General features: G+C 45.9%; 1 protein-coding gene across 4 annotated transcripts in view; it reads left to right on the top strand.

Moving 5' to 3' along the window:
- The window catches only part of KIAA1549 (KIAA1549 ortholog), a 746,373-nt gene that overhangs the window by 563,893 nt on the left and 163,974 nt on the right, over window positions 1–18,506 (top strand). For all 4 annotated transcript variants that reach the window (XM_085652039.1, XM_085652040.1, XM_085652037.1 and 1 more), the window contains 2 exons: window positions 2,866–2,990; window positions 3,143–3,348. In XM_085652039.1, the coding sequence (XP_085508165.1) occupies window positions 2,866–2,990; window positions 3,143–3,348 (331 nt within the window). The remainder of the gene's footprint in view (window positions 1–2,865; window positions 2,991–3,142; window positions 3,349–18,506) is intronic.

Genomic DNA, 18,506 nt, shown 5'->3' with positions numbered 1-18,506 from the left:
TGTGATTTAATGTTTGCTTTGAAAGCAATGGCTATGACTCCCCCTTTCTTCCCTATCCTATCATGCCTGATCATTTGGTAGTCGAGGGGGAGTGCTGTTGCTACATAAGGCTGTGAGGACTCATTTAGCCATGTTTCAGTAAAAAAAACAGAGGTCTGGCTTCTCCGATTCCAGTAGAGACCAGACTTCAAGTGAGTGTTTGGGAAGGGAGTTTGCGTTACAATATTGTGCCTTTAACTGCTCCGAGTTTGACTTTGCACCGGTGGGCAGTGGGCAGTGGGAGAGTGGTGTTGTGCACTATTGGTACGTCTGCCTTAGTGGTGTGCAAGTACTCTGGAATATCGGTGGTAGAGGAAGGGAAGGCGTATGTTCCCCGGGAACAAGTTTTGTTTAAGGACTGTAACTCCCGGCTGGTATATTTGATGATCATCATCCCTGGAATTGATATGGGCTAAGATAAGACCGTAATGTTTAGGGGAAAAAGAAGACAAAAAACGGGCAGAGTGACTGGCGCCTGGGGATGGTCGGGCGCAGACGGGCTTGCCTTTGGCACGCCGCTGCTGCGCGTCCGCTCTGCGCACTTCCTTTGGCTGCTGGAAGTGGGCGGGACTGCCGCAGTGACTAGAATGGTAACCTCACCTTGGAGCTGTGAGGGAAGGGAAAAATGGTGGAGTCGCTCCCCTCCGCACAAACGGCACCAGCCGCGGCGGACCGGGGGAGGCTACAATCAGTGAGGTGAGCAGTGCAATTTAAATACAGGTCTAAAAGCAGTACAATTTTAACAATTCATATTTTAAAAATAACAAGCACACAGCACGGACGTCACCGTAGTCAAGTCAGGGCTCTGGTCTATTGCCCTCGTAATGCCTGTGTCAGCTGGTGAGGAATCTGTAGTTAAAAGTATCCATCAAAAGAACACTTACCTTTTGGTAGCACTTTTTCTGACGGTTACTTTAACTGCAAATTCCTCATTGCCCTCCCACCTCCACGTTCTGTGGGGTGACCTCCTTTTAACATGTCAAAAAATCCCAAGTTAGAAATCTACACACTGGTACTACCAATTGTTCATGCTCCATGTCTGAGGGCACAGAAAGAGACAAGCAAGAAACTGGCATCAGCGTGCATGGTTGGCGCTTGTATGCAGCTTTGCTGTATCATTTCTGGGGGTGGGCGGAATTTGCGAAATTCACTTTCGCAAATTATAATGAAAATGTTAAAAATCTCCGCAAACACGCGGAAATATCGTGAAGATGCGGAAGTTTTTTTCCCGCCCGTTCGCTGTATTTTCTGCGTGGTCGCGGCTCGCCAACTTACCCATGCGGTTGCTCACGGACATCTTATTTTCACTTGTCTCGCGGTGCATGATCGCGAGAAGAAAGACGTGATCGCGCGACGAATGACGTTACTGCGGGCGCGAACTGTCGCGAGACAGCGCAAATGGCTACCAACAATCCAACATCTCGTGGAGAACGCAACTGGATCGGGAAAACTTGTCGGCGAACGCGGGGATTCAGGTAAGGCGATCGCGCGCACGCGAGAATGTATTATTTTACAGCGCGAGCAAGCAAAAAATTTCCGGTAAAATGCGGATCTCGGAAATTTTGACATTTTCGCGCTCTCCGCGGAACGTGAAAATGTCAAATTAACGCAATTTCCGCGAGCAGAACGGAATTTTAGCCCAGGCCTAATCATTTCTGCACCAGTATGAAGTCGGTGTGGAGCTGCACTGCACCACCTAGCGGCATGCAAGAGCATTGCTGGTAAAATCTTTCTGGATCCAGTATAGCACCTGTTGAGTATTCTAAAGTGAGAATGAGGAATCTGAGGCTAGCTTAAGTATCTAGTAGAAAGAGCGCTACCGAAGGTAAGCAACTTGTTCAGTGTGAATGACGTGGTTGACTTTCTGCATGAGAAATCCTCTTTAGCATTTGTTCTTTGCTTTGTGCATTTAACCTTATTTAATGCCAGTATGTTTTTTTATTGTAAATTGTTCTTGTATACTCACATTTCCCTCATAATCCTATATTACATTTTCGGCTGCTCTGGTGGGTCTGGTTTGTGCTATATAAAACTGCACATAAGTAAATGAAGTTGCACTCCTCTTGAGCATGACCTTTAATCACTTGGAAGAGCAGCTATACAGAACAACCAACACCCTGTAATTTACCTGGATAGAAAGAGAATGCTTTTCTTCTCTCTGCTGGCCACTGGCAAGGAAATGCATCAGCCTAGTTGAACAGTTGTAAGGCCCAAACAATGCTAACCTTAGGGAAACATACAAAGACACTTCTGTGCAAAGTTAGCCCTCTTTTAAGTAATTCATAACATTTGCGATATATGTTTAAAAGTAGAAAAGAATAGATCATTTTTCAGCTGTCATATCCTCATGTTGGAAGAGGAGGATTCTAGTGTTTGTACCCTATGGTGACACCCAATGATATTCAGTCTCAAAGCTTTCCAAAATGTAAGTTAGGTTCAGCTTCTTTCTCTGCCGAATGACGACTTCATCGTAAGTCAAAAATGATACCTGCTCATCTGTTCTTATAAGCCATGTATCTTTGCTGGTTCTAAATAAAAGGCACATGGAGATGACTAGATTTATAGTAGACCCTAAACACAATAATGCTAATAGGGTTGCGTAGCCTGACATTTGTTGTATCTGTGCATCATTGATACTTATCATTTTTGCTGAACGATCACCGGCATCCCATCCAGTTTTATGTCCTTGCTGTCCGGTGCCTCAAATGCGGTGAGGGATTATATGCAAAACGGTCAGAGGAATCATGCTCCAATTGACTATTCCAATTGACTATTAATGTGTGGCCATTTGCTGTTTTTTTTTTTGTTCCCCTCATATCTGTGTAGAGTAACGCCGTCAGATGCTGGCTCTACCGGAAGTGATCAGTCCAGCGGGAAGGAGTCCGCAGAAGAAACTGTGAAGGCACCAGTGCCTCCCCAGGAAAGTAAAACACGCAAGCCTGTTAAAAGTGGTTAGTATGATTTCTCAGATTTGCAGTTAGCCATATCCTGTCAAGTCTGCATACCAGTACGTTCTGTGTGATATAACTATGACTATTTATTTGCTATCACTCATATCATTTTTCTTTTACATTTTGTTTCCTACATCACCCTGGGTTTTTAGGAGTCCTGCAGACAAGTAGTGGAAATGAGCAGCACTCTTCAGCAGCTATTTTTGAGCATGTGGACCGGGTATCCCATTCATCTGATCTCAGCAGGCGTTTTCCCAGCAAAATCCAGCTCATCGCCATGCAGCCGATACCAGCCCGTCCCATGCATAGTTTTGTGATTACTGACCGTGTCGCAGAGACAAACAAGATAAACAAAGAGGTAAGAAAATAACAAAAACAAAGGTATGTGCATTCAAAATCAGCCCAATTTGTATCAGAAATGTTAGTACATTCCTGAGAGGAATAAAGGTTACGTCTCCGGTTTTGCTTGGCACTGTCAGAAAGAAATTAATTTCGCAGGGCGCTCTTCATTAATAGTCATAAGCACCACTAGGTAGCAGCCCTTCTCAGGATCCTAACAATGTGTAAAACTTGTCTGTAGAAAAGGAAAATTGTAAAAATTATAAATCATTTTGGATAACACACCGATTTTGTACGAACCAAACAAACAGGAAGGGCTGATTTGTGGGTCTGCCTCATGGCAACCTGTAGCCATCTTTTGACGTGGCTCCTCATCAGAAATATTTCCATCACAGCTGTCCATATGCCAAAAACAAAAAAGCAAACCCGATGCTCTTCAAGTCATCACATGAAGTCAGAGGTGAGTCCTCTGCAGTTAAGTTCTGTTATTTTTTAAAAACTCTATTTTTCAAATTATACACCAGAAACAATGAACCCCTGAGCAGCACTGTGATCGAACGTTGCATTACAACAATTGAGTATACAAAACACCGATATGCATCATATTAACATGTACAGTAATAGATAATACCAGTCGAGGTAACAGATATGCAGTAACGCTCCTTAGAAAATATTCCATCACTGTGGATGGAGGTAGAAAAATCTCGAAAGGCGTTTGAAACTGCTGTCTTCAGTGTCTTAATGTCCGGGTACTGTGAACCAGGATTAATGCATTTTTTATGAACTTGATAAAGATGTGTTTCCCACCACTATCATTAATGCTAAAGGTGATCATTAACCTGAAAGAGTCCAAGACCAGCATGATCATACTTGCACTGCCCTCGCTAATTCCAGGCCTGATTTTCTTGTCGCATCAATTGCAAAGGACAGTGCTGTGCAGTCTGGACCTTTTATACAGGACACAAGATAGAATGCTGCAAGACAACTTCGAAACGAAGATTGTGTTGATCTGGCGTCTCAGTGTCTCCAATCTGGGCATATAAATGTGCCTAGAGGCTGTTTGGCCATTGTTTAAGAAATCAAGAGGCCAAATATACTAGATCGTCCTACATTTACAAGTGGAAGAGGTGTTGCAACTCATTCCTTGTGTAGTGTGTAACACACTTTTTTTCCAGAAAGACATGGTTATTGTACTGCCTTCGGTATTTGAGAAAGTTGGGTCTACAATTTTGCAGCTGTCTCTACACAGGGTCAGTGACTAAAGATATTTAGAGGGCCTAAAATGTCTCACCCAGTAAGAAACCTATTCTCTCTTAGAAGGTAAACATCATATTTTCCATATTTGATGGGTTCTCTCTTTGATCCCATGCACTAAGTGAGACAGTGTTTTCTAGAAAGATCTCTTCTTAGATGCTGTCTCTTATGCATGCAGAGTAAGCAGAACTCCATAGACCCAAATTCCTCTCTCTGAAGTTGTCTCTGGTTTCCATTTAAATCAAAATATATAGCTACCTAATAGTCCCCCAAACCCTTCCTCGCCAGCAGAAAATCCCCTTGCATTCCAACGTGTGAAGAGTTCCCTATGCTACTTAGGTTAGACATGGGTAACTAGAAAATATCATCTGTTGTTTTAGTCATGGTTTCCTCCTGACAGATGCGAGGATGTCTAAGCAGTCTGTACCCAACACATTGTGTTTGGTTTCATAACATGCTTTTGAAGACCACCAAAGCATTTAAGGAATGCCTATGGCTCATTAAACAAAGGGAAAAGCAGCTACTATTGCACCTTTTCAAAGGGATCAGTCCACCCATTTGTGAGGCACTGTTTTTTTAGACTCAGAATGCAGAACAGTTACCTAGGTTGGCTTAGTGTCTCTGTGAAACCTCTTTGGTTAGTTGACACTTGTATTGTGGTTATCCACTTCCCCTCAGCTCTAACTTCTTTGATATTTCTTGCCGTATGAGAGGGAATGTGTAAGAACATCCTTTAAAATCTAATAACGGAGCATGAAAAGATACTTGAAATCCTAGTTCTCCAAAGAAGAATTTGTATTGAATACACAATACTACCTACCACTGCCATGGAAAAGCAGGACAGTGGCTACTCTACTTTAAGATCGTATTGCCTTATTGCGAAATGAACTAACAGTCAGCTGACAAATCAGGACATCTGTGAATTCCAATTTTCTTTCTGCAAAACTATATTGCTGGTCTTCCCTCTTTCATTTTTTAGTTTGCCTTTAGATACACATACATGTTTAAAAGATGGTGGTGCACAATTATCTTTGTAAATGGTTTCATCCACATACTTATTCAATGTTCACGAGTTCAGAAAACGTTAACATGATGAACTGCGGTTGCAAATTTGTTTTCTTTTCTTATTTGTGATGGTGTGTGTTTTCTTCAAAGTTGAACCAACCTGTCATTCTTCTGCATGCGGCACTAAGACATGAAATCAACCAGAATGCCTTAAAGTGGAAAGGATTTGACGTTCCTACAGAGGCAAATCTTAAAAGTTTTTTCTAATGTCATAGAGGCAGAGAAATTTGGGAGAACCTCTTGGTTCCATTGGCAAAGGTTAGGGAAAGTGTAATGCGTACTAAAATGTGCATATTTTCTACATATGTTAAAATGTGGAGCATTGTAGCAACATTTATAATGTTGGTTTTGAACAGGCATACTATTTAGATGACAACCGTAAACCAAACGTGTAAGAAAAGGTTCATAACTAAATTTGTCTTGGATACTTCTAACCACAAATTCCTCTCCTAGTGAATATTCCCAGGCTGTCAGGCTGGTTCTGAAAACCTTTAGAGCAGTATTCCTGCACACTGGTAGATTGCGTCATGTGGCTCCGCTTTGAAGAGGACTTGAGTGCCACCATTGTGTGCTGACATCAGTCCCTTTTTTTCCACACCTTAAGGCGCAGATCTAGAGCTACTCCGTAGTCTTTTCAAGATCATTTTTGGGCAATAAATCAACAGTGCAAGGGAAAATGTCATCTCCGAAGACAACACAGTGCAAGCCATGTAGGGACTATTGCAAACAGATGTCTGTGACATACCTTCACGATGTATATGGTGCTGAGGGTTCGGAGAGCGATTCCAGGGCCTGTGACGACTGCGTCTAGATGAATTTGAAGGCCATTCAAGCCGACAAGTCAAAGCTGTATGTTGCAAAGCATCAAAGGACTCCAAGACATGAATGGCCGAAGTCAAAAGTAAGGTCCCAACCCCACTCCCAAAGTCATTCCAGCAGCAGATCGTCATTGCAATTTAAATCTTCAAGTCATTCTAAAGAGAAGCATAAGAAAACAAAGTGGGCATCTGCCCCTTCCTGCCACTCTCGAAATCTAGAGAGGGCACAAGGGTGTCATTGTGCCTTTCAGCCGCTCTCTTGTTCTCCATCGGGCAGTAAGCATCATTTTAAAGTTTGAGTGGGTAGTGGAGTTTAGAGGTGTCAGCAGTGGTAAAGGGAGGTAAGGGTAATTTTAGGGTTATGGGTTGGACAGTGGTAAAGGTGATGTAATAGTAATTTTAGGATCTAGGGTTGGGTAGTGGTAAAGGGAGGTAAGGGTCATTTTAAGGTTAATGGGCTGGCAGTGTTAAAGGGGAGGTAAGATTAATTTTAGAGACCAGGGTTGGGTAGTGGTTAAGGGAGGTAAAGAGTAAATTGAAAATGTGGGTGACTTCCCAGGGGGCGGGGGGTCCCAAAAAAGTGTGTGTGTATGTGTGTGTGTGTGTGTGTATATATATATATATATATATATATATATATATATCTCAAAACAATACTCTTTTCAGGCTTAGAGTGCTGCATACATTATGCAAAAAGAAGCAGAGAACTCTGGGTAGTTTCCGAGTTTAGAGGTAGAGCAGCTCCTGAATAGAGCACCCTACAGCACCAGCAACACTCTGAATTTGCTCATCTCACATGTCTGTTTTTCTAGCACAGTTTTTAAGCATTGGGTTAGCACAGTGCCATCCACGCCGAGCTAGAAAGGGGGAACGTTTTTACCATTTCTACACCAAAGTCTTTAATCATATAATTAGCACATTGCCATCCATGCCGAGCTCTAAAATGACAAAAGCCTTTTACCACTCCAGGCACATTTGCAGCTTTGGATTGGTAACATAACATCCAAGCCAACCTGGAATGAATAAAAGCAACCCTTGACATACATTTTGCTATCATTCTAGCTCTTCAGAGAGATTTAGCTTTGTCCAGACACAAGAGAGCACCCAGCATAAGTCAAAACAATACTCTTTAAGGCTGAGAGTGCTACATAAATTATGAAAAAAAGAAGCACAAAACTCTGGGTAGTACCCTAATTTAGGTGGAGAGCAGCTCCTGTATAGAGTCACCCTTCAACACCAGTGACACTCTGAATTTGCTCACCTCAAATGTCTGTTTTTCTAGCAAAGGTTTTTGCCCCACCCATACGGTTACAATAGCAATTTCGCCGCCCCTTTCGAGGCTTTGGGTAAGGGTTTCCTACAGTGCCAATGTCTAACCTTGCAGTCAGCCCAACAGGTCTCCCAGTCCTTTTATGAATTGCAACGACATTGCCCTGGACATCAGGGACAGCAGGCAGCTCAATACTTCCCCTGACGCCACCTCCCCCCCTCCCTCCCCCCCCTCACACACACACACACACACACACACACACACACACACACACAGACATCTGCCATTACGTCTGACAAGTAGGTCCTACAGATTTCAACCAGAGCTATTCCCTCCAATTCTTTCCAGCTGCACCTTCCACCATTATCAGCATGGCGACGGAGGACCACAGGTCAGTCTTGCAGCAGGAAATATAAGCCTTTCATCAAAAGGTTTCTGGCCTTTGGAAGTAGGAACTGAGTTTTACTCCCACTCCATTCTTGTGCCAAAGAAGAATGGAGGCCTTTGTCCTATTTTTAGATCTTTGTTCTCTGTGTCTTCCTGCAGAAGTAAAAATTCAAAATGCTCGTGCTACTCCATGTCCTGTCTGCCCTAGACCCCAAAGGCTGGATGGTGGTCATGCAGTGCACTTATTTCAATATCCCTGGCCTGTGGGGCCACAGGCACTACCTGCGGTTCTATGTGGACCAGGAGAATTTTTAGTTTGTGGTGCTTATTTGGCCTCACCGGTGCCCATCGGGTGTTCATGAAAGCGATAGCAGTGGTTGTAGCACATAGTCTGAGGTCAAGGGTTCCAGTCTTTCATTTCCTCTACAACAGGCTGTTGAAGCCCAGCTCGCCCCATGCAGTATTCAACCACTTCCAGGTGACAGTAAACCTCCTGGCATCATTGGCGTTCATTATCAACGTTCCGAAGTCACACCTGAATCCTCCACAGACAGTCTTGTTTATCAGAGTTGTTCTGGATACAGTACAGTTTTGTGCTTTTCCCCTGAAGCAATACGTTCAGGATCTTCGGGCTATGATCCCAATGTTTCATGTCGGCACTGCTTTGGGACCTGCAGTCCCAGTGGGCACAGCACCAGGGGAATCCGATGGATTGTATCCAGATTTTAGAGGAGATTGTATCCAGATTTCAGAGGCGACTTCAATAGACCTGCAGTGGTTGCTGCTGTCCTCCATTGGGTCAGTGTCAGACCCCATTCCTTATCTCACTCTAAATTGACAACAGATGCATTGCTTCTGCGTTGGGGCTGCCACCTGGGAGAGGTGGAGACCAGAGGCTTCTGATCTACGGCGGAAGCTCAACTCAGTTTGTTGGAGTTGAGGGTAATTTGCTTGGTGATGAAAGCCTTTCTGCCCACCATCAGAGGAAAGCAGGTGCTCATTGACAACACTCCCGCCATGTGGTACTGTAGCTAGCATTCTCGTGCCAATAGGCTTTACAGCTTTGGAAGGGGCTGGATGATCAAGGAATTTCTCTGGTTTAATCTCGAAACACCAGGACGGACCAACGCAGCTGAATCTTACTAGGCCACGAATGGCAGCTACACTCGGAGGTGGACTAGGGTGTCTTCCTTCCTGGCTCAGTCTTTTTGCCGTTGACAAGATCAAGCCATTTCAGCACATTTGAGCGTTGAGTTCCCAAGAAGGGGCCCTCTCAGAGACTTATTCCGCCTAGAGCACAGCTCAACACTCCTGCATGGCTTCCTGCCACTTCCTCTCTTGCCCTGAGTTCTGAAGAAAATCGTGAACAACTGGGCCAAAGTTATCTTAGTGGCAGCGGTTTGGGTCAGGAGACCGTGGTCCCTGAAACTCCTAGGCATGCTGTCTATCCTCCTTTCAAGCTTCAGGGGGACCTTTTGTCGCACCAGCAGGGCAGGGTGTTGCACCCAGGCCTATCGAATCTGAAATTCCATAGGAATTGAGCAACTACCATTGACCTCATTTGACTTTCCACCTGAAGTTGTTTTGTTTTCTGTCCCTGGCCCAGCAAGGATTTGCTTTGAACACTGTTAAAGGCAACTTGTTCTCTGTCAGGTTTTGGACATTAATAGCTCAGCCTTCATTGTTCAATTCGCCTGTTGTGATGAGATATTTTTAAAACGTTTGCAACATTGTTTGGAACCTTTTTTCCAACTGAAACCCTTTGTGATGCCACAGTGGGATTTAAATTTGGTTCTTCCTTTAACTTGTACTCCCTTTGAGCTGATGCACAGTGTTCATTACGTCGCCTGAATCTCAAAATAGTCTTCCTCATTGTCCTAATGTCAGCTCTATTTATGGGCAAGCTTCAGGGTCTTTTTTATTCACATGCCTTATACCACTTTTTCCCCCCGATAAGTTTGAGTTGAAGACCCGAGCTTCTTTTTACCAAAAGTGGTATTCCTGTTTCACATCTGTCAGGCTATCACTTTTCTCATGTTCTTTGTTTCAGCTTATCACTCAAAAGAGAAAGAGAGAGACTCCATCAAATGAACTGAGTTTTTACATTGATGGCACAAAAGAACATTGAGTGGACAATCAGCTCTTTGTGCGGTTTGCTGGTGCAAGAAAGGCAGTACAGAAGCTGACCATCTCTCGATGGATTATGCTTTACATCAGGATCTACCAAGAAGAAGCCTCTGGGAGGTCTATTGGCTTGTTACACAAGAGACAAGGCTGCCACCACTGCATTGGCAGCCGGAGTATCTATTCTGGATATTTGTCAGGCAGCTTTGTGGGCTTTGGTACTGTGGGAAAGTACCTTTTTTGGACATGGTTAGCCCCCACTTTTTGCCTGGAAAATGATGTAGCTTCGACTGCAAGTGCACAGGGTCCCTGTCAACCAGGTTCCCTGTGCCAGATTTCCTTCCCTAAACTGTACCTGTCGTTTCCACGATTGGCACCCATTTAGCTCACATGTAAGACCCTAGTGAAAGGTGCCCCTAGTACCAAGGGCCTTGTGGGTTTAGAGGTTCCCTAAGGACTACAGCATGAATTATGCTACTCTAAGGGACCCCCTCGCCAAGCTCATGCACACTGTCACTGCAGCCTGCGTGTCTGGGTGCAGACAAAACTGAAGTCTCGACATGGCACACATCCCTGTGTGCCAAGCCCCTAGACACTGCATGAGATATAGGTAAGACACGCCTCTAGCAGGCCTTCACCCTAAGGCAGAGTACTCTCTATCTCCTGTGAGGGCATATTTACATGAGCAGATATGCCCCTGCAATATATTGGTCGATTCCTGGATATTGTAAGTGACCAGGGAAGCCATAGTAAGTACATGGGCTGGACACTTGTCATTACGACTTCCCCAGTTCCATGATGGCTTCACTAAAATAGGGCATGTTTGGTACCAAATATCTCAGCATAATAAACCTGCACTGATTCCAGTATCAGATGTATTGAAAAGTGCACACAGAGGACACCTTAGGAGTCCCCTGAACACTACTAATCTTTAGTGTGGTCACCGACTGGCCTGAGCCAGCCAGCTACCACCAGATGGTGTTCTTACATCATGGGGAGAGTGCCTGCGTGATCTGAGGTCGAGAAGAATACCTTTCCTGGGTTGAGGTGTTCACACCTCCCCCTGGTCTAGAAGAGCCAACCATGGCGGGGAACTTCAAAGGCCTTGCTGCCTTTGTAATGCGACCCCAGCCTCCTGTTAGAGGGAGCAGGCCCCCTTCCTGTCCTCACCCCCTTTTTGTTGGGAGGGCAGGCGGGAGAACTTAGAGAGAATAGGAGGTGTGCCCCCTCCCCCTCCCCCCCCCGTGGCCAACTCCACCCCTAAGGTGCTGGAGGTGAGGCGAAGTACACTTTTCAGTGTCTGCCATCTTGAAGATGGTGGGACTTATCCAATCAGGGTCTATGTCCCCCTTCCAGAGGAGGTGGGCATAATAGAGAGTATAGACACCCCAGGTAAGGGGCCATTGGCTACTACCTGTCATTCCCTTGTAACATCCCTAAAACTAGTAATTAGGTGGCATTCCCAAAACCTGAACTTCAGTTCCTGGCGACCTAGGAAGAGCTGGATACTCAGAGCTGCACCAGCAGAGAAGACTGCAAAGAACTACTGTCTTGGCCCCAGCCCTACCAACCTGCCTGAAACCCTCGGCGTTTCTGCACTAAAAGATGACTCGTCCTGCAGCCCAGCCACTCCAGAACCTTGGAAGGACTGCCTGTCTGTGATAAAGACCAAGATCCCCTGAGAAAAGCGGACTTGTTTACTAAGCAACCATCTTTAAAGCAAAGACTCTGCGACCTTAAGAACAGCGAAGCCTGCCCCCGGTTCCAACTCTGACCAGAGTCTAAGTGGCCCACCGATTCCTGCAAGGTTCCCCAGAGCTCGAGTCCACAGTGAGCTGACCTCTCCCAGACTTCTTTACATCGCCTGCAGTCTCTGCACATAGCCTCCTTCTCCCCCCCCCCCCCCCCCCACCGCCCAAACCGCGACCTGCTCCGGTAAACCGTTTCCAATACCAAAAGCCACCTAGCACCCCTCCGTTCTGGGCCATGTTGAAGAGGACAAAAGGTGTCCCTACATCCCCGATCACGGCAACTTACCTCTCAAGCTGTTGGATTCCTGGGACCGGCCTTCTTGCTTGAGCCTGCAGCCCTTTTCCCGTTTGGCCTGTCTCCATTGCTTTTCATTGTGCACCCAACGCTGTGTTAGCACCCTTCACCCGGCCGCCCCTGTGCTGCTGGTGGTGTACTGTTGGTACTGAACCTTGCCCAGTACTGACCTTAACTTCCGAAGACTGGCCTTGTAAGTCAATGTTATCTCTGTGTACGCTGAATGTTTTCTTCCTCCCCTAGATTAACATTGCAAAGTCCAAATATTGCACTGCGCCTATTTTTTAAACTGAAAAATATATCTATTGAAAAACGTATTTACCTCTGACGTTCTGCAAAATAAATATAACTAAGTATTATTTTTATAAACGCGTCTCGTATTCATTGTCTCTCATTTATTGCCAGTGTGTGTACAACAAATGCTTAATACTACCCTCTGATAAGCCTAACTGCTTGCCTACACTACCACCAAAGAGAGCATTAGTATTATCTACGTTAGCCTCTGTAGATCTACTGCACTCTGCACACTATACCTCTGTTTGGTGTAGTATATAGAGAGTCGGCTTTCTACAGGTACGCACATTCAGAAAGCACTACTTGTGAGAAAGTGCCATCTTTCTTGCATGGTATGCGCCCACTTTTTGCTGAATTGCTGAATGTACTTTGACTGAGTGTGCCCTGGACTCCTGCCAATCAGGTGCCCAGGGCCTATGTTCCTTCCCTAAAAACCTAAAACCCAAATTGGCAAACCCTGGCCACATGTCAGCCCCTGGTAAATGGTACCCTAGGTACCCAGGGCCTTGTGACCAGGGAAGGCCTCTAAGGGCTGCAGCACTCATTGTGCCACCCTTAGAGGCCCTGTAACCTAACACACATACACTGCCCTTGAAGGCTGAGTGTCTGGGTACGGGACAAAACAAAGAGTCGACATGGCACACATCCCTGTGTGCCATGCCCACCACCTACACTGCCCTGGCATATATCAGCCACCCCTCTAGCTGGGTGCCCTATGCCAGTGGTGTGGGCACAGGAGCAGGAGCCCTGTGCCCCTACAGTACCCAGGTCCATTCCTGGGCAGTGTAAGTGCAGTGCTGCCATTTAAGAGTACATGGTGCTGAGAGCTCGTCAAACACGAACTCCACAGCACCATAATGGCAACACTGAATACTGAGAAGTTTGGTATCAAACTTCTCAGCACATTAAACCCGCACTGATGCCAGTGTGGGATTTAATGTACCAAGCACCCCAGAGGGCATCTTAGAGATGCCCCCTGAAACCTAACCTACAATCCACGTCTGGTCTGAGAGGCTGCCTAGGCTGCCACACAGCAGACATGTTGCTGGACCCCTGGGTAGGAGAGCCCCTGCTCTCCTGGACCTGCAACAATGCACATCCTGGGCGAGGTACTAGATCCCCTCCCCCAGGATGGGCAGGGGGAAGCTTCAAAGGCATGCTGCCTCTGTGAGCTTCCCCAGGCCACTGCAACCCCCCACTCTGGCGGGAAGCTTGGCCGGAAACCCCAAATAAGGACAGGGGATGTGCCAGCCTGCCAACCCCACCCCTCAGGTGGGGGAGGCGAGGTGAAGCACCTCTCCGGGCCCTCGCCATCTTGAAGATGGGGAGCCCTGCCCAATCAGGACTAGGCTACTGCCCCTCGCCCACAGGAGAGAGGCAGGATAGGGGATGTACCCACCCCAGGACAGGGACCCATTGGTCCCTGCCATTCACCTACCTGTAATGCCCCTAAATATAGTATTTAGGGGCACCCTGAACCTTCCTTCCCCAGATTCCAGATTCCAAAATACAAAGAAGAGCAAGAAGAAAGAAGACCTGCCCTGCAGCTGCTAAGAAGAGGAAGACACCAACTGCTTTGGCCCCAGCCCTACCGGCCTGTCGACCCCCGAACCTGCTCCAACCCGGCATCTCTTGTGGCCAGCAACCTCACAAACCCCAGAGGACCTGGCTACCTTTTGGCTCTAAGCCCCTGGGACTCCCATGAGTAGAAGCTCTACTCAAAATCTGCTTCTAATCCCTGGTATCAGCCCGGAACCGCGAACCCTTCACACTCTGCACCCGCCAAGCCTGGCCTGTGCCGGAGTGAACAAAGACCACGAGGACGACCCCACGGCGACTGCGACCCCGAGTCCGGCACCCAAGGACTTTCCTCGATGCTCCTGACGACGCCTGCAGCCTCAGAACCAGGTGCCCCCCCCAACCGCGATCAACAGAGGCTAAGATTTTCCGACACCAAAAGGCACCCCTGCACCCGGCGCCCCTCAGCCCCCTGTGCCCAACTCCGGGGTACCTACCTATCCTCCAACTACCCAACTTACCTCTCGAAGTGGTGGTGGCACCAGAAGAATCTTCGTCCACGAGCTTGCAGTCTGTTTGTAAACTGGAGCTTTCCCATTGAAATCAATTGAGCGCCCGAAGGCTCAAAAGCACCCTGCACCCAGCCGCCCGAGTGGCCCTGGCAGTGTAACCTCTACACCTATCTACTTCCCCATTTGCCCTGAGCAAGTGACCAGGAGCCCAGCTCCCACAGCCGCCAACCAAGGGCCCCCTGCCTCCAATAGGATAACATTTGGCCTAACTCTCTCTGCACCCGGCTGCCCCTGTGCCGCTGAGGGTGTAACAACTGTACCTACCTGACCCTGGGAGACCCCTGAGTCTATGCCCAGAACCTTAACTCTGCCAGTCGAGTACTTACCTTAAAGCCGATAACTCAATTTTCTCCATAGGGTAACATTGACTGTTTTTTCCCGAAATTTCTTCTAGGTGTGGACTTTTCAAAACTTAAAATATTCACCAAAAATCAGCCGAGTAACGAAAAAGAAACTCACCTGCTATTAGGTGAGCTCCCAGTGCTGGATCTTGGTACCCAGCACTGACTCTGAAAAATATTCACAACCGTAGTTACCAGTAATCCAATTTTATTCCATATGAAACCATTGACTGTTTTTCTGTAAAATTTCTTCTAAGTGTCGATTTCTGCAAACTTTAAATATTCTTTAAAAATCGTATAAATTGTAAAAACGTAATTACTTGCCTGTTTTGGATAAAGGTCCCAGTACTGAGTCTAGGCACCCAGTACTGGATTACAAAAGTAACGAGAACATACTATACCAGCAACTTGAATTTTCTTCTATAGGGAATCATCTACTGTTTTCTATGAAATATTTTCTAAGGTGTCAACTTTTAAAATAGCAAAATATTGTCTAAAAATCATAACAGTAACTAAGTCGACTTTTATCACTTGTTTCTAAGTACTGTCCCAGGACTGAATCTAGGATCCAGTCCTGGAATCACAAAAGTAATCCTAAAAGTAATCTATTGCAAATAACTTGAAACTTCCATTGAACTCAATGCATTATTGCGTTTAAAATTGTGTTGCCTATTGCAACCACTTGTAACTTTCTACAAAAGCCAATTGCACATTCAAAAAGTATTTATATAAAGCATCTCATTCTGAGAAAGTATATTTTAATACCTATTGTTGGTTCTAAAATAAAACAAGCATATATTTTTTATATATAAACCATTGGCTTAGAGTTCAGTTATTGAGTGTGTGAGACCATTTGCTGACTGAGTGTGTGCAACAAATGCTTAACACTGTCCTCTGACACTGCCTTACTGGTCGACCAAGCTACCACTTTAGAGAGTAAGGTTATATCTAACTTTAGCCTCTGCCAAACCTCTGGGGACTGTGGACTCTGTACACCCTGTACCTATTTGGGAACAATATATACAGAGTCACTTTCTCACACTACTGTCTTGGTAGTCTGGTCCATTGAGATGGACATTTTTGCCCATTCAGGACTTCTTAGTATGACTCAGTTTAGACCTACCTCCTGGGGAGATACTGCGGTTTCCGCACTCGCTCTTCTGTGAACTGAACTCTTTCATCTAAAAAGGTCCCAATGTAGAGATGTTCTTTCTGGTTATTCCAATCTGCTGATGAGCTCTGCATCTGAGGGCACAGGCAGTTTAAGTAATCAACTGATGTCAGCATGCATACATAGGTGGCGAGTATATGCAGCTCCGGTCATCAGCTCCAATGCGGAACGACGTCCACGCGAAGCCACATAAAGCCATCTACTGCTGTGTAGGAGTACCTCTTTATAGGTTTCTAATTCAGTCTGATGTCTGGGAAATATTCACAAGCTGAGGAATTTTGTGGTTAGATAAAGTCTCTACCAGAAAAGGCCTTACCGAAGGTTAGTAACTTGTTAATTTTTTCTTTCGGAGGACCCACTGAGGCATCTGCATAAGATATCTTAATTATTTTTATTTATACTGATTGCTATGTACCAAATGCAGGGCACCATTTCCTCATTGTTTCTTATGATGGAACCAATTAACGTTTTTAAAACTATTCCAGAGATCCATCAGTGATGAATAGCAGCTGTGCCACCTTGAGACTGCAGCATGTATCTTATTCCTTTTCAATAGCAAACATAATGAAGTAGATCTTTTAGATCCCTTTGAAAGAGCCTTTTAAAATGTGTGGTGACAGTGTACCTGTGTGCACTGTAGGATTGCAGTGGGGACTTTGTCAAACAATGCTTTACTGATACCTGATATCTTCGGGTCTAGTTCGCGCTATATAAATCTCTAAAAAAAAAAAACGCACCAGGAACGAGCTAGCTAGGACGAGGCCTTGAAGGCAGCAACAGTCCCATGGGGGAGTGGTGGTGTTGGAGGGAATGAGCAGCAACATTGGCTAATCTCGATCACTGTCTCGTAGGAAGGGCGCCCAGACTGCAGGGAAGGTCTCCGCCTTATCCTGCAGGTTTTAGATATGTTCATATGAGGCCGTATGGTACATGGCTGAGATCCACTCATCATGCGAGGGGGGTAATGGTGAGCCCCTGTGCCGGAGGACACCATTCTTGACTGTAGCGATTGCCGTGTGGAGCAGCTCTGCCTCATGCCAGATAAGGTAGGGCACTCCGCTACGTCATGGTGCAAGATCAAGGGTGTCGAGACCAGTAGAGTTGCACCCTACGTAGTGCCAACTGCCCTCCCGAAGGGTTGGATGATGGAGCAATCACAGAGGCTGTGGACCAGTTTGCAGCGATCATTGTTAGAGCACCAGCAGTTGGAGTGGGTTAACAGTCCCACCGCCCACAGTTTCATTGGGGTCCAAGGCGGTGGGCTCTTTAATGCTCCCTGCCTTGGATTGCTAATTTCCAGGTGGTCCTGTAGAAGGGGGTGTAAACACCCTCTGCCCGAGCAGACTGTGTTCCTGACATCCTGAGAGCAAAGGCCCTCACTCCTTGGGGTCAGAAACTTGTCTGTGGTGGCAGGCTGGCTAAGATCAGTCAGTCAACACACTAGTAGTTGGTAGGTTTTCAGGGAGGTACGTCTAAGATGCCCTCTGGGTGCATGTATTAATAAATCCATCACTGGAATCAGTGTGGGTTTATTAATACGAGATGTTTGATACTAAACATCTCTAGATTTCAATGAAGCTGGGGAACTCGTTTTTGACCAGTGTCAAGCACATGTACTTGAAATGTCTACCCTGGTCACTTGTACTGGCAGTAATTGAAGTGGCCAGCTCAGGGGTATATCTGCTTATACAGATATCTCCACACATGTAATATAATGCACCTGCCTTAGGGCTTTAAGGCCTGCTGTAGGGCTGACTTGTAAATATTACATGCAGTCAGTGCCTAATTTGTAAAACAAACTAAGGGCCAGGACCCTCTTCAGGAGGCCACTGCGGCTTGCACCACGCATTGCCACTGCCAGCTCTGCCAATGACAGTACCTACACAACTTCTAACCATCATACTCCTACAAGTTTAACAATTCAGACTCTGAGTCCCTAGAGCTATACGAGTGGCTTGGGCAACAGATATTTGGTTGTTTTTCATTTGTATTGGATTAATTAACACTTGTTGTTCTGCTTATCTCTGAATTACACATACCAAGTGCAGGTGTTGACAATTAAGTGCTGGTACCAAGCACTGGAAGCCCTTGTCTCAATTAAGCACTGCATGCAGTGTTAGGGAACATGGCATACAGTTGTGTGACATGTTGTATTTTCTCTTTTTAGAGCACCTTGTCCCGCAGCCTGCAGTGGCAGTCTGTATGTCTTTGAATCTGGGTCCCTTAGAGGGGCACAAGATATGCTGCAGTTCTTAGGGACCCTCTTTAGTAACTAGGGAACTAGGTACCAGAGGTACACATTACTAGGGCCTTACAG

Source organism: Triturus cristatus, chromosome 4_1 (genome assembly GCF_964204655.1).
Source record: "Triturus cristatus chromosome 4_1, aTriCri1.1, whole genome shotgun sequence".
NCBI classification, from domain to species: domain Eukaryota; kingdom Metazoa; phylum Chordata; class Amphibia; order Caudata; family Salamandridae; genus Triturus; species Triturus cristatus.
The sequence above is the reverse complement of the archived record's forward strand: the minus strand, read 5'-3'. Positions and strand labels throughout refer to the sequence as shown.